Source organism: Mus caroli, chromosome X (genome assembly GCF_900094665.2).
Source record: "Mus caroli chromosome X, CAROLI_EIJ_v1.1, whole genome shotgun sequence".
NCBI classification, from domain to species: Eukaryota; Metazoa; Chordata; class Mammalia; order Rodentia; family Muridae; genus Mus; species Mus caroli.
In genome coordinates, this window is record NC_034589.1 from 88,713,804 (window position 1) to 88,730,196 (window position 16,393).

At 38.7% G+C, this 16,393-nt stretch overlaps 1 protein-coding gene across 9 annotated transcripts in view; it reads right to left on the reverse strand.

The window, feature by feature from the left end:
• Window positions 1–748: 748 nt before the first annotated feature.
• Zfx (zinc finger protein X-linked) overlaps window positions 749–16,393 on the reverse strand; it is a 49,893-nt gene continuing 34,248 nt past the window's right edge. For 4 of the 9 annotated variants that reach the window (XM_029473150.1, XM_029473152.1, XM_029473148.1 and 1 more), the window contains 5 exons: window positions 8,293–8,442; window positions 7,968–8,111; window positions 7,477–7,626; window positions 6,840–6,980; window positions 833–6,099 (listed from right to left, as the gene is read on the reverse strand). In XM_029473150.1, coding sequence (XP_029329010.1) covers window positions 4,916–6,099; window positions 6,840–6,980; window positions 7,477–7,626; window positions 7,968–8,111; window positions 8,293–8,442 — 1,769 coding nt within the window. In that variant the 3' untranslated portion in view covers window positions 833–4,915. Of the gene's footprint in view, window positions 6,100–6,839; window positions 6,981–7,476; window positions 7,627–7,967; window positions 8,112–8,292; window positions 8,443–16,393 lie in introns of all 9 variants that reach the window. The other 5 variants (XM_029473147.1, XM_029473151.1, XM_021153304.2 and 2 more) reach the window with 2 other exon arrangements.

Here is a 16,393-nt window from a genome sequence, read left to right on the forward strand (position 1 = left end):
GTTCCAGGACAGCCAGGGCTACACAGAGAAACCCTGTCTCAAAAAAAAACAAAAAACAAAAAAAAAAAAAAGAAAGAAAGAAAGAAATGGGCTCTGCATTAAATCAAACACAAACATGAAGCAATCAGAAATTGCCTCCTTCTAGAAAGTGAATTCACACAAGCCTAGTTCATCCAAAGCTCAGATTTCTGTGGCAATCCACATAGCTCTATGTCATCTAGAACTCATGCTAAGTCTTGGTAATAGGGTACCCTAGTGGTCTGCTGTTCTCCAGAACCAACAAGACAAAGTGGGAAGGGAAAACCAAGCAGAAGAAAATAATTCTTGATTTGCACCCTCAATTTGATCAAGTATTTCCATCAGAGGTCAGGAAACTATTTTAAACCCCAAGTAGGGCTGGGGAGAGGGCTGCCAGTAAAGTGCCCAATCACCAGCACCTATGGAAAATTCCCACAATGACACATGCCTCTCATCTCAGGCTGGGGGAGGCAGAGTCAGGAGCATCCCTGGAGCTTGCTGGTCAGTCAGGCTAGCCAAACAAACTTCAAGTAGTTACAGGTGCTCTACTTAAAGCAACAGTGGTTCCCTTGAAGGTGAGACGTGTGTAAGTGAAGGGGTCACAGCACACTGGGCTTCTAACAAGGTGGGGGTTGGTTGTGTGGTCCAAGTCTCATTTCTGTGTGCATGTGTGTGACATGTGCTCAAGTGTCCCATGTATGCCTTGTCTATAGCCAACACTCCACTAGGGTAACTTAAAACAAAATAGGAATTTATTTACAATAGCAAAGATGTCAAAAATAACAGGAACAATATATAACAAATCCAAGAATTATTTTATGAAAAAGGCAAACAATATATACATGAAACAAAAGATAAAAACAAAATCCATAGGGCAAACTTAACTTTGACCTCCTAAAAAGTTGTAAAATGCAGCAAAATGTCCTTTTTAATATGAATTACTTTATTAATTCTGGGCCAATTAAACACACAAGAACACACAATTTTCAGTCCTTCTCTTTACTTATCAAGTCTTCCTACGTTGGAGGAATGCAACACTGGGGGCTATGTAAGAGTAGGAGGGACAGGCTGTTCGACGTGCACTGAAGGATGGACTTAGAGACTGACAAGACTCAGGACTTTTACGGAAAGGCTAAAGGCAGTCTCTGGATTATAATGTATTCTCACTGTGCCATCTCTAGCTGCTTTTGCTGAGCCCCTTGACAACTACACAAAACATCACACGAAGTAAACTTTCTGTTCCTCAAGTGCTCTAGGATCGCTTTCACTAACCTTGAGCCTGCAGCAGAACCACCCGGGGAGCCTGCTGAAACACAGGCCACTGCGGCTCATGCCTTGTCCCAGCTCACTGGGGACTGGACTAAGAGGGCAGGCTACCTTGCTGACAGGCATCATTCGGACATGGATCCTCTTTAATATGCTGACTGAGCTTGCATTTCCTTACACAAATGTAAGATTTTGCATGAAATTAATACCGAGATCCCTGGTGACGATAAGGCAGCATATTTTAGCAGAACGGGTGAGATCAGGTTTGCTCAGACTCACAACTGACTTCCACCACATTCTTGTGGACATGTACCTCAAGGTTTAGTTATTTGTCACCTCATCTCTCAGACCAATGCTGGTTTCTAGATTACAGAATCTCATTGTTAAAATCAAAAGTGCTGCACATTTCTCAGGATTCCTGACTTTTATCCAACTTGCAATTTTCACTACCACAGTGACCATCCTCCAAGATTTGAGTCTACTAGAGGCCTCCAACCTGGGCACAAATGGGTAACTAAAAGGTAGGGCCTCAGATGAAATGTATTGTGAACTGATAATAAAACAAATCTTAAGTGCTTTCAAACCCACTTTATGGATGGGTAATTTATAACAGGAATCAGAGATGCTAATAAAACAAATCATTTACAAAGATAAAAGAAAAAATGAATTTCAAGGACATGCTCATCAAAGGACTCACCAATCACCTCTTAACGTCTCAATGTTACTTGCAAATTCACAGGACTGAAATACCAGTATTTGCATCCAAGTCACAAAATTCAAAGCAATCAAGCATTTTGCATTCCACTGCTGCATAAAAGGAATTAAGAAATAGGGGGATGAAAATAATCCACTGCTTTTGATGTTTATTAGGTTTACAAAAACTGTACATTTTCTTTCTTAAGAAAAAGCTTTAACTTAGTACTGGTATCAAATAGACTGAACATTCGTTAACAGGAAAATATTCTGATTTTTATTTTTGCACGTTATTCTCAAGTACACAATTACAATAATGTCACACATCCCCTATATGATTTTCTTTTTATGTATTTTACTTTTTTTACAAAGTATACAGAGGGAGGGACATACAATATTTAATAGGATATTTCTACAGAACAATAACTTATATTATGTCCTTGTAAAAATCTGTACCTCTTTAAAACATTTAACTGAAACACCCTTTTTTAGCTTTGCTAATCAAAATTGTTTTAAGAATTAAAACTAGGTTGTAACTAATGTCAGTACGTAACAGTGACTACTTCATTTTCTTTGTATACAGACACATTTTATATTCACTTGACCAAACCCTTAAATACCTTTTAAAGGCTTCAATATTGTGCTTTAAAAAGAAAAGAACTGTGTGGTTCCAGATTATGTAAAGAGAAATATAAATTGTGTAAAGTGTTCCTTATCTTTCAGTTTATTTAAAAAAATATATGTTAAATAGTCCAATCATTTGTTCTGTACTGATTGTAGATTCTTAAATTTCATAAATTTCAATGTCAGGTGTTTTACATTACTTCTGGGGAAAAAATGAAGTAGGTTTTAAAAGTTCTCACAAAAAAAGACAGCTTTCAAGAATAACAGGGCAATAAAACAAATCATAGTTGTGATGTATTTTTTAAAGCACATTGCGGAGGCTACAAAGGTAAAAGGAGTCCCTAGCGGATGGGAAGCCTAGGGAACCCTGCCTTGGCATCGACTGGCATTGAGGATGGACTTCATACCAGCCTTAAGAATTTGATTTAGAACTAGACTAAATCAATCTAGCACTTCAGAGGTTTGCCAAACACCAAATACTCAAGACATCTAACCCCAAAAATATAACTTTTGAATACAAATCTTGATGACAAAGAGAAGGATGGAAGGTCAAAACTAACGGCACGAAAGGGATGGAGCACCATAATGAGGCAGCAAGGCAGCTATCGAGTGGGAAGAAATGTCTAAGTCTCCCGTGATGTGCCAGACTCGTGTGCCAACAGCCAATTCCAGGGACTCTAGAAACGGTTTTCCAAAAAGACATTTTAACAAAAATCTTAATATCCAACTTATTTTTACAAATTTCATCAGCGATCAGACCTGTATGTTACAAATTGCCAGCTCTCAAAAACAAAACTGTGAAAGACTTGGTAAGGATCCAAGTGAGGCCTCAGACTGTTCACACACTTGGACCACACCTCTATCGTGTAATCCAAGACAAGCGAGTGTTAAGTTTTTCTAGTTAACTAAGAACTAACAGAGCAGGCTCAACTGGCCGAGTCTAAGTCCTCCTTAGCACCCGTTCACTGGTCCACGGAGCCAATACTCCCTTTCTGTCCCCCTCGCTTGGTCAGACAAGAGTTCCCTCTCCGGCTTATCAGAGAGAACTGGGGGATTCATGTCTGGATACCCATTAGCTTTTCAGAAAAATATAAAGGCATGGAGTTGAAACTGTATGAAAACATTGTATCTATAAACATCTTAACCTCTATTTTTCAATTACCAAAGATATTTAAAAGAAAATACCTTTACTCTTTAAAAATACTAGTGTCCTTATTTTCCTTCTAATTCTTCACCTGAGTAGTCTCTCTGAAGAGCAAGACTTACAAAATGCTCTCTCTTGCATCCCTGGATCTTTCACGTTACTGTAAATTTAATACTTTTCATTATAGATTTTAAAGAACTACTACTGGGGGTTGTGTGTATAAGTATGTAAAATAAGCAATACACACAGATACATGTTACATATATATGTGTATATATAGATAGATATATATAATTCAGGGTACATTTACATATATAAAGTTGCAAAAGATCCTATGAGCCACAAGTTACCCCTAGGAGATTCCAAAATGCAGTCTTCAGTTAAATTTCATTTGGAGCACACGACCATTCAAGACAAAGCAGCACAGATAAAATAACCAAAATACAACAGGATCAAGCAAAAATTTTCAACAAGGTTTTCTAAAAGTTTACTACACTGACAGAAGATGTAAAGAAAGAGTCTAAAGAAAAGAAAGTATATTTTCTCCACTAAAAAGGAAAAACAATCAGAAAGAAAGGTAAACACAAACCCAGCTACTGCTCTTCTCCACAGCGATGCCAGGGACACAAGAGTTCATAGGAAACCTTTCATTGTCATACAGTCTACAATACTAAGCAAGACAAGTAAATGACTTCCATGTTACGAGCATGAGACCTCACCATACAAAAATCTCCCATTCCATTAGATGTCTCTTGACGATTTAATTGTGAGAAATTTGTGAGACAAAAAGTCCACATGAATCCTTTCAGTTACCAATGCAGAGTTACCATGAGTTAACTGGTCTTACAAGAGTACCATCAAGGTAAGCAAGGTAAATATTTTAAAATAAATATAAAACTTCTAAGATAGAAAACTTCAGTATAGAATCAGGGATTACTTTAGTAAAAGCAACTAGCGTGTTGCTGCTTTTTCCCATGTATTAAACAAACTGAATAGAATCCAGAACACACTATTGAACAAAATGTAAAAACAGTCAACTAGAAGCAATAATCCTATTTGTACACAGCATAAATCAATATACAGTATTGTATGTGAACAAGACTGATTGGCTTTTAAATGAATTTTCTGTTTCAAGGCCAGNTTCTCTACAAACAGCTATGAAGAGTACTGTTAGGGCAGGCCAACTTCTTTATGATGTCGCATTATGTGCTGGTTCTTTTCCGAGGGTCTTCGGAATCCTTTCTTGCAGTACTCACAGCGGTGAGGATAGTCTTTCGTATGAATGGAGATAACGTGCCGCTTAAAGCCTGAGGCATCTGTAGTGCTATATTCACAGTACTCACACTGATACACTTTCCGGCCACTGTGGGTCTTCATATGCTTTTTAAGCTCACTTTGTTGCCGAAATCCCTTTCGACATCTCTTACACCTAAATGGAAGGTCCTTTGTATGAACCGAGAGAATATGGCGACTTAGTACAAACGGATCTGCAATCTTAAAGTCACAATGTCTACACTGGTGCATTTTTTTACCCTTGTGGGCAGCCACATGTTTCTTGAGTTCTGAAGGCCTATGAAAGCCTTTATCGCACATGTCACACTTATGAGGATAGTCCTTCGTATGAACTGAAATTATGTGTCGTTTCAAATCACTTGAGTTTGAACTCTTGTGGTCACAATGCAAACACTGGTGAGTTTTGCTCTCTTGATGGATAAGAGCATGTTGTTGCACCTCTTTGGTATCTGAGAAAGTCAGAAGACAAATGTCACACTTGAATGGCANCTCTTTACTATGCTTAGTTTTTACATGGGTTTTCAAGTTAGAAGAATCTGCGGACCTGTATTCGCAGTACTGGCATTCATAGGGCTTTTCTCCAGTATGGATTCGCATGTGCTTTTTGAGNTCTGACGGATGGCGGAANCCTTTGCCACACTCTACACAAATGTGAGGAAAATTCTTGCTGTGGACTGCCAAAAGATGGCNATTCAATAGGCCTTGTTCAGCTGTTTCATATTCACAGAACTTACACTTGTGCATTTTGTTGGCTCCTTTTTCCTTATGCACCATTTTATGGGTAAACAAAGCCCCAGCATGAGAGAAATGCTTTCCGCACTCATCGCACTCTATGGCTTTCTCTGCCTTGCTGGTTAGCTTGTGGCTCTCCAGGTGATTGTGTAAACTTATCTTCTTGTTGGTAGTGTAATCACAGTCAGTACAGCGGTACTTTTTCTTGGCAAGGTGTTCAGGATGGTTTTTCATGTGTCTTTTCAAGAAACCTCTCGATTTAAACTTCTTGCCACAAATCATGCAAGGGTAGACAGTCAGAGGATGTCCATCTGGGCCAATAATTATTGCTAAGAGAGGAAAGGAGCATAAGTGATCAAAACATGCTGATTTAGTTTCTTCAAAACTCTGAATGTGTGCTCTGAACACTACAGTCAAGGGCTCCTCATTTGCCTCCATGCTACACATTCTTTTCTTATTTTCAAGCTAAGATACACAACAACCTGGCCCTAAAAACTTGGACTGCATAAAACTAGCCTTTTCCATTTTAACAAAAATCGATTAATAAATATGTAATTTCTATTGAAATGTAAGTCTCATCAGTTTAGAAACCTGTGGGAGTTATTCATATAAAGTTTTTTAGTTAGAACATTATGCTAACTTATAATAAAGCTTAAATATACCAATAAAAGTCATAATATGCAAATTGGTATATAAGAAATAAGCTACATCATACAAACTCAAGTACTTATTGTGTTGCTCTGTCAATCACACCCATTCAATGTTGAAATAATCATTCTTTAATATTAATTTTTTCAAAAATGAATAACTGCCAACATGGATAAAAGGATTCCCTTTCATTTTCACATAATTCAAGTTTTAAACATTTTCATCTTCTTTGAGCCATTTCCCACTCCTTTTAAATCAATAAAATCATTCATGAATATCACCGAATTCTGAAATTCAATACACAAAAGCTCCACATAGTCTAGCCACTAAAATGCCCTCACAGTACCCCTGTGGATGCACACTAGCATTGCCTGAGAGCTTGCGGAGCACGCTGCACTGTGGGACTCGCGCGCGCCCTCACCTGTTTGGTACTGCCTGGAATCAGGTCTTCTCCTTTTCTTTGGTTTTTGTTTAGCCAGTCTGCCGAGGCCAGCAGACTCATCTATGTGCAAGAGGGCACTTGCAGTGCCATTCCGGTTTTCAATTCCATCAGAATTATTACCTAACAATGTGTATTAAAAAAACAAAATCATACAGTATTATAAATTATAAAGAATTAGGAATTCTTTATTAACTCCCACAATGAAAAGCCATGATACTCATGAATGACAAAAATACCCGAGTTTTATGAGCACACTCATTATAGAAAGACCACTGGAAATGCCTAGCTTCCAAAGCGGAAACATGCATCAGAATTTTCCCACATGGGTCCCATGCTATCCCCCAAGATTTTAAAGGTATGGACCTGATACAGTTAAGCTGAAACATTCCAGCTTGAAAGCCTGTATGCTTCATACAGTTTATTTCCTTATATAATGTAAACAGGAGGAAATGCTTGTTTAAAGTCAGGACAAAAAATAGTTTTATAATCCTCCTCTGCTCTTGTTTAAATCAAATAATCCTTATATAGTACTAACATTTCAGATTTCTAAACCTAAAATCACAAAAACTGCTTTTCAATCACAAATTCATGTCCAAAGAGTGGCTCTGTGACTTACCGTAAGCAGCTGCCCATGCAATCGGCATGAAGGTTTTCATTTCGTTGTCCTCCACTTGCTGTTCATGCACTGCGGCTGCAGCTGCAGCTGCAGCATCCTCCTCTCCAACAATCACTTCCATATAAACTTCATCAGCAATCTCAGCGACATCTAAGTAGAAAATTAGATGAACTTCTCTGACCGGGTTCTCAGAGCTCATAGGAGAGATACTTTCATTTGAATTCAGCTAATATGCAAATGGGAAGCTAAACATTAGCTAGAATACAGCTTTTGTAAAATAAACACTTGCTGAATAACTCTTCTTTTGGTTTTCACCATAATCTAGTTTTACAGTAGCAAACATTCTAAACCTACATGAGTGAATACTGATTCCCTGAGAACATGGCAGCATAGTAATTTTTTCTCAAATGATGCCGCTTACTTCCTTCAAATACTGACCATTGAAAAGAGACAGAGAAAACATTAGGAACACAGAAAGAGCATGTACTTACTCAGTTCTTCTTCTTCTTGCTGAGAGTCGTTAACAGCCATATAAACCATCTTTTCCCTGGGAACGCGAATACTATTGTTTGGATCAAGTAGTTCAACTCCATGCTCATTCTCAGGCTCACTTTCGACGATATCTACAGTTCCACCTATCAAGGAAAACAGCAGCTCTAAGAATCGATTTTAAAATTTCATTTCCACTTCTTCCTTTTTCAAATATATTTCTCTGATACTATGCTAAACTTATTTATCTTCAGAAAAGACTTCACATCTTCTCAGTCTAAATAACGCAAAAACAATTAGACTGAAGCACTGCTCAGCACTGCTCACCTAAGTCATCTTCTCCAGGATCAGCTTTAAAAATGTACACCTTGATGACTTCAGGGCAAGTGCCATCCACTTTACAAGGGTCAATTTCTGTCTCGTTGTCCATAGTCAGTCCAGATGAACCATCATGTTCTATTTTACCAGCATCATCCACTAAGCAAGCAGAAAATACAGCTCAAGTAATAATAGAAACTGCTTAAACAGAAAGTTACTGTTTGAGTTCTGCTAACAAACATTCTCTTTCACTTGAGTCACATAAAATTGGATGATTTTAACCTAGACAAGTAGACGGTTCAATAAATACTAAAGACTTTTAAAACTGAGATCAGATATTTAAAAAAGTATTACTCACAGAAAAAAAAATGCCTGGTAGCCTAGAAACTGTAAGTAAAAGGACGTATTTAGCTTTTGCTAAACACAAGTAAAAAGCACTCCTACATTTAAAATTATCTCTTAATATTTAAGGTCTTCACCTTAAATAATGTTCTAGTAGTAAAATGAAAACCATGATCTTCATATGAATATTTCATAAACTCAACTTCATGGTTACTATTCTTAAATATTATTTGATGTGATCCATTTTCATTAGAATAATACGTTTAAAAATAAAGAAAGCATGACTGCCAGAAAGGATGGAGAATGAAAATTCTAATTCAAACTGCTTAAAACTTATAAAATGCTGGACTCAATTGCACATACCTTTAACCCTAGCATTCAGGAGTCAAAGGCAGGCAGATCTCTATGAGTTCCAAGGCCAACTTGGTCTACATAGGGAAACCCTGTCCCCCCCCCAAAAAACAAAAACAAAAACCCTAAAAAAAAATAAACAAGAACTTATAACACATCTTGTGTAAGTAACACATATATACAATTTTAACTTGTGACTTTAAGTCAAGGTCCTTGATGGTAAATACAGCAATATATAAATTCAAACACACTCTGATATGCACATCTGTCCTCTTGAAAGACAAAAAGAGGCCATAAGAAAAAGAGAAGCGAGAAACAAGGGAAGAAGGTAGAAGATAGGAAAGTGTTAAACAGCAAACTACACTTTTAAAAGCTTGCTAGAAGTCACCAAAGTAATCGGTGTTGTGAATGATTTGGAAAATAAAACACAAGAAAAATGATGTCAAACACACTCTAGATCTAAAAAAAAGGGACCAAGAATGTAATTGCCATTATAAGCAACCTTATCTCACACATTAGAGGCATCTCGGGCAACACAGAAAGTGTAGTAAAGGTTAATAAAAACTCAGCACCTAGGACAATTTATCATAAAAAGTTAGACTTATCAATGTTAAGCCTATTAAAGAGACATGACCTGGATGTGGTGGCACAAGCCTTTAATCCCAGTACTTGGGAGACAGAGACAGGCAGAGAGATCTCTGTGAGTTCAAGGTCAACATGATCCAGAGCAAGTTCTAAGACAGCCAGGGCACTGTACAAAGAAACCCTGTCTCAAAAAAAGGAAAAGAAAAAGGAAGGAAGGGGAAGGAGAGAGGGAGGGAGGGAGGGAGGGAAGGAAGGAGGGAGGGAGGGGAAAAGAAAAGAACGAACCATAAAACTGTTCTTTCTGCTCTGAGCTCAACTAACGGGAGTGGCCCAGCTTGCCCCAAGAGAAGGGCAACAGGTCCAAGTCCAAGGTCTATAAAGAAACCTTAAGGGAAGCGACAAGTCTTTCCCTTTCTCTTTTAGTTCTCGTTCTGGTGTTCTCCCACATACATCTGTTCTCTTTCTGGCTGGACATTTATGTTTTACTCAATTCATTAAATGGTGAATTGAAATTATACATCATTAAGATCTTACATTAGGTATTGGGAAATACCAATCTGACAGAGTAAGTCTGCACTCCAGTGGGAGACTACTTTAACTGGAGCAATAATAAATATAACTACTGTTTACTGACTAAGTACTACTTACAACAACCTCGTGAAGCAGACTACAGTACTGTTGACATTTTACATCAGAGCAAATAGAAGTCTTGAAAGGTTGACTATTTGTAGTTACACTGAATTTAAATCTCAAACCACATGAGACACCATCTGTGTTTGTTAACTTTTGGACTCTAGAGTTTGAGATTGATATTAGCAAAAGCAATTACATTATATCAAAAACTAGTGAATGAGCCGGGCGTGGTAGCACATGCCTTTAATCCCAGCACCTGGGAGGCAGAGGCAGGCGGATTTCTGAGTTCGAGGCCAGCCTGATTACAAAGTGAGTTCCAGGACAGCCAGGGCTACACAGAGAAACCCTGTCTTGAAAAACCAAAAACCAAACCAAACAAAAATAAAACAACAGCAACAAAAAAACTAGTGAATGGTTGACCTACCAGAAGATATTTTGTCAGCAGAAATGAGATTTACATATGTACATATTTACTCCTTAGGCAAGGCACTTAGGATTACAACAAGGCTAGATGGTGGTGATTCTGATCACTTTTTAACACTTTAAAAAGTGCACCATCTCCGTTTTTGTTTACAACCAATATTAATTAAAGCAAGACAGGACTCATGCTTGTGGTGTCTGAAAGTCCTGTCGTGTCCTCTAGCAGGTTAAAAATCTGCATTTACCTAAGCAAATCCTTATACACAGACACACACACAACAAAACAGCAAAAAAAAACAGCCAGGCGGTGGTGGCACACGCCTTTAATCCCAGCACTTGGGAGGCAGAGGCAGGCGGATTTCTGAGTTCGAGGCCAGCCTGGTCTACANAGTGAGTTCNAGGACANCCAGGGNTANANAGAGNAACCCTGTCTCAAAAAAAAATTTTATTTTCAAAAAAGGCAAGAATATACTGACAATTTGTCAACAAGATTTTTGACTTACATAGAATTAAGACATTTTTTAAAAAATCTTTAAAAATGATCTCTTTAACAAAACAAAACGGCCAGGCATGTTGATGCATGCATGCCTTTACTCCTAGCACTCAGGAAGCAGAGGCAGGTGGACCTCTATGTTTGAGGCCAGCCTGGTCTACAAAGCTAGATCCAGGACAGTCAAGGCTACACAAAGAAAATCTATCGTTAAAAAAAAAAAAAAAAAATCCATAGACAGCCAGAGTTCTATGTGAGACCCTGTCTCAAAAATGACTAAAATGTTTATGTGTATCTTCTTTTTATTTTATGTATTCACTATTGCTCTCTTCAGACAGCACCAGAAGAGGGCATCAGACCCCATTGCAGGTGGTTGTGAGCTACCGTGTGGTTGCTGGGAATTGAACTCAGGACCTCTGGAAGAGTAGCCTGTGCTCTTAACTGCTGAGCCATCTCTCCAGCCCGTTTATGTGTATCTTATTTGCTGATAAATTATTTTGCTTTTCCTTGTGTCATTTAAACAAACAGAAAATGAAGGTGCCTTATGGAGAAAGGGCAAACACCTGTGAACTCACATTATAGGAGGAAACAGACGCTAAGCTCTCTAATCCAATCTTTAATAAGAAGTTCATATAGAACATGAAAGAGGATCAGCATCCAAAATGATAGTGCTTCGCTGTACACTAAGAGGTTCTAGCAGGGAGATAGTGGCACAGGCCTTTAATCCCAGCGCTTGGGAGGCAGAGGCAGGCGAATTTCTGAGTTCAAGGCCAGCCTGGTCTACAGAGTGAGTTCTAGGACAGCCAGGGCTACACAGAGAAACCCTGTCTCGAAAAAAAAGAGGTTCTATGTAGACAAAGAAGAGATACCTTACTGAGACTGAAACAAGGAGAAGGGCACTTACTTCATTCAGGTAAAAGACAAACTATGAACACTGGTATAGAGACAAGAAACTGTGTGGAAGGACCGAAGACATGGTGGGGAATACTGCCAACTGCTAAACTGAAGTCAGATCACAAAGGGCCTCTTGCCCATGGCAGAGAGGCTCAGACTTGATCCTGGAAAGCTGGAAGTTTTTCAATCAGGTCAGATATTAAAATCTCTTGGGGAACTTGAGGGCAGGGGTGATTCGCTAGCCAAGCAATTCTACATAACATAATCCAAATATAGGGACATAGGACCTAGAAAGAGGAGAAAAGGGGGAGATTGATTTTAGAGGTACCCTAAAGCCCTAACCCTGATCAGAGGCTTGAAAGCATCTGCTCTAAGTGATGAGACATCTTGAAGCAACGATGAGATCAGAGGCCTATTACTATACCATCTTGCTAACCTTGAAAACGGGGATGAGCTGAACTCAACACACAAAGCAGGGACAGCACATATTAGTCTGCTATAGCAGATGACAGGCACCAAAACCTTCAATAAAAACAAAAGATAGTAGGTATAAGGAAGAAGGCTAGGTTGGCTACCTACTTGGGATGAGCAGGATTTGGGGATTTGGCTAGTAAGCTACTTCCAGAAGAATATGACAATGGAATACAAGTCAGGAGGTTGAGTATACAAGTGGATGAGAATGTAACAGAAAAGAGGAAAAGAAAGGCTCTTTTTTATTTGTTTAAGACAGATTCTTACTCTGTAGCCCAGCCAGGTGTGGAAGTCTTGATGTGGCCCAAGCTGGCCTTGAATTTGAGGCATCTGTCCTGCCTCACCCTCAAAAGTACTGGCATTAAACATCCTGTGCTAGGCTATCAAGATGGCTCAGCAGGTAAAGGTGCTTGCCACCAAGCCAGATTTTGATCCCGGCAGAGAACCAACTCCTGCAAGTTGTCCTCAAATTGTGGTACAAGATATGTAAATGCACCCAGACACAAACACAGAGAGATAGAATTTCAAAAAAAATTAAAAATCAATAAAAGCATGTGCCAATGCTGATACCATAGCATATACTAGCAAGATTTTGCTGAAAGGACCCTGATATAGCTGTCTCTTGTGAGACTATGCCAGGGCCTAGAAAACACAGAAGTGGATGCTCACAGTCAGCTATTGGATGGTTCACAGGGCCCCCAAAGGAGGAGCTATCCAAAAAAAGTATCCAAGGAACTAAAGGGATCTGCAATCCTATAGGTGGAACAACAATATGAACTAACCAGTACCCCCCAGAGCTCGTATCTCTAGCTGCATATGTATCAAAAGATGGCCTAGTCGGCCATCAGTGGAAAGAGAGGCCCATTGGTCGTGCAAACTTTATATGACTCAGTACAGGGGAACACCAGGGCCAAGAGGTGGGAGTGGGTGGGTGGGGGAGTGGGTGTGTGAGGGTGTGGGGGACTTTTGGGATAGCATTGGAAATGTAAATGAAATAAATACCTAATAATAATAAAAAAATAAATTAAAAAAAAAAGCATGTGCCAACATAAATGTGCACCTTTCTTTCTGTGTCTGATTGGTTAATATGAGGGTTTTGTTTGTTTTTGGTTTTTCGAGACAGGGTTTCTCTGTACAGTCCTGGCTATCCTGGAACTCACTTTGTAGACCAGGTTGGCCTCGAACTCGGAAATCTGCCTGCCTCTGCCTCCGAGTGCTGGGACTAAAGGTGCGTGCGCCACCACGCCCAGCTAAGTAGTAAGAATTTAAATATTCTTGTAGAGTGGTGGATACCTTTAATCTGAGCACTTGGGAGGCAGAGGCAGGTGGGTTTTTGAGTCTGAGGCCAGCCTGGTCTACAGAGTTAGTCAAAAGGACAGTGAGGGAGAAATTCTTGTCTCAAAACAAAACAAAAAAACAAACAAAAAAGGATGATTTTAAATATTCTCACAATCTAGATAACTGAACCAATGGTCATTTTCAAATTTCAAACAGTACCCTGAGAAATCTCACCAATCTATGTAGAGGAGTCCAGAATACATGGGTATCACCATCGGGGCACTTATTTTTTTTTTTTAAGATTTATTTATTATTATATGTAAGTACACTGTAGCTGTCTTCAGACACAGCAGAAAAGGGTGTCAGATCTCATTATGGATGGTTGTGAGCCACCATGTGGTTGCTGGGATTTGAACTCAGGACCTTCAGGAGAGCAATCAGTGCTCTTAACCGTTGAGCCACCTCTCTAGCCCAAGGGGGCACTTATTTTTAAACAGTTCAAGAATGATGAAGTTGACCTAAGCTCTAAGCCAAACTTCACAAACTGATCCTAAGCAAGGCACTCAGAAAGCTAAAGCTACATAATGAAAAACTGTCTCAAAAGTCAAAATCAAAACAACAAAAAATGGGCTGGAGAAAGGGCCTAGCAGTTAAGAGTAATTACAGCTCTTCACGAGACACAAGTTTGATTCCTAGCAACCATGTAAGGTAGCTCACAACTGCCTGTAGCCCTAGCTCCAGAGGATCCAACCCTCTTCAGTCATCCTAGCACATAAGTAACATGCACCCAGACATACATACACACTTAATAAGTTAAATAAAATCATTAAAAAAAAAGAAGCAACAACAAAAATCCCACTCAATTTTAACTGGTACTAAAAAGTCAGATATCCTTCTGGTTGCAAAGAGCAAGGCCAGACTTACTGTTTTGACATGTTAGCTTGTCTGTCAGGACCCTTATAAAACCTTCAATGACTGGAAAACCTAGCCATGTTAGAACATGCAAATTGCCATACACTCACCTATAATACAGAATTCAAAAAACCTGTTTGCTTTCATAAATAGATGGGAAGATGCATTTCAAATACCCTGACTTCCCTGATAACAGCTATTTCTATTACTATACAAAAGTAGAATTGACCTTCAGATTTTCACCTTGAGAGCTTGCCCTACTCAACCTGTTAAATTATTCTGAATATAAATTATTACAGAAGAAAAATTTTTTAAAGAACACTTTGATGGGTCTTGTTAAGTACTCAGGATTTCATTGTAATTTTAAAGCTTCTATTAAAAATGAAATTTCTAAAAACAAAGAAAGCTTCGATGAAGTTGAGTCATCCTATGTATGATTTCTGCCTAAGTGTCTTCTTTAGCAGTCATGAGAACTAGTACTTTAGAATAAGGCTTCTCTAAAATAGAAATGCATAATTTTTAAAATTAAAATTACTTCTAATAATAACTACCATTTGCATTGCATCTTGCTATTTCTTTCATGTTTCTATGAAAGATTTTTGCTTCATTTCCCAGATAAAGAAACCAAGGCAGCTGGGCGTGGTGGCGCACACCTTTAGTCCCAGCACTCAGGAGGCAGAGGCAGATGGATTTCTGAGTTCGAGGCCAGCCTGGTCTACAAAGTGAGTTCCAGGATAGCCTGGACTATACAGAGAAACCCTGTCTCGAACCCCCCCCCCTAAAAAAAGAAAGAAAGAAAGAAAGAAAGAAAGAAAGAAAGAAAGGCTCTGAGATGGTGTATAACTTGGTCAGAAGCCAGTTAGCTAGTGAAAAGAGAAGAAATCAGGAACATGCCTGTCTTTAGAACCCAGGCCTTTATTTTCATCTCCTAGTAGATACAAAAAAAAATGTTTAGTGTCTGAAACTCAGTATTTAAAAAAATTATCAATAATCCCAAGCTACCCAGGAATTCTCTCACTTAAATTTTTTTGTATTTTTTCTTCTATTCTAAAAATTGAAACTAGCAAATTATCATCCCATCTTGTCCAGCATTTGACCTAAAAACTGAAATAAAATTTTGGGGAATAATTTCATTACTAATAACAGAAGTATAGCAAATCTAAGCATGCTTTATTCAGGACCAAGAAAGCCTCAGTAAACCCATATGAAGAGTGAAAACTAGGAAATGATTCCTTGCAGTGACAATAGACTGAAAAAAAATTACAGTACACTGAAGTCCATAATCCAGTAATTTATTGTAGATGCCTAATTTAGAATGCCTACACAATATTCTCCCTCCCTCTCAGAGAGAAAGAAAATGAATACAGGGCTGGAGAGATGGCTCAGCCGGTAAGAGCACTGACTACTCTTCCAAAGGTGCCAAGTTCAAATCCCAGCAACCACATGGTGGCTCACAACCATCTGTAATGAGACGTCCTCTTCTGGTGTGTCTGAAGACAGCTACAGTGTATTTAGATATAATAATAAATAAACCTTTTTTAAGAAAGAAAGAAAGAAAGAAAGAAAGAAAGAAAGAAAGAAAGAAAGAAAGAAAGAAAGAAAGAAAGAAAGAAAGCCGGGCAGTGGTGGCCCATGCCTGCCTTTAATCTCAGCACTTGGGAGGCAGAGGCAGGTGGATTTCTGAGTTCAAGGCCAGCCTGGTCTACAAAGTGAGTTCCAGGACAGCCAGGGCTA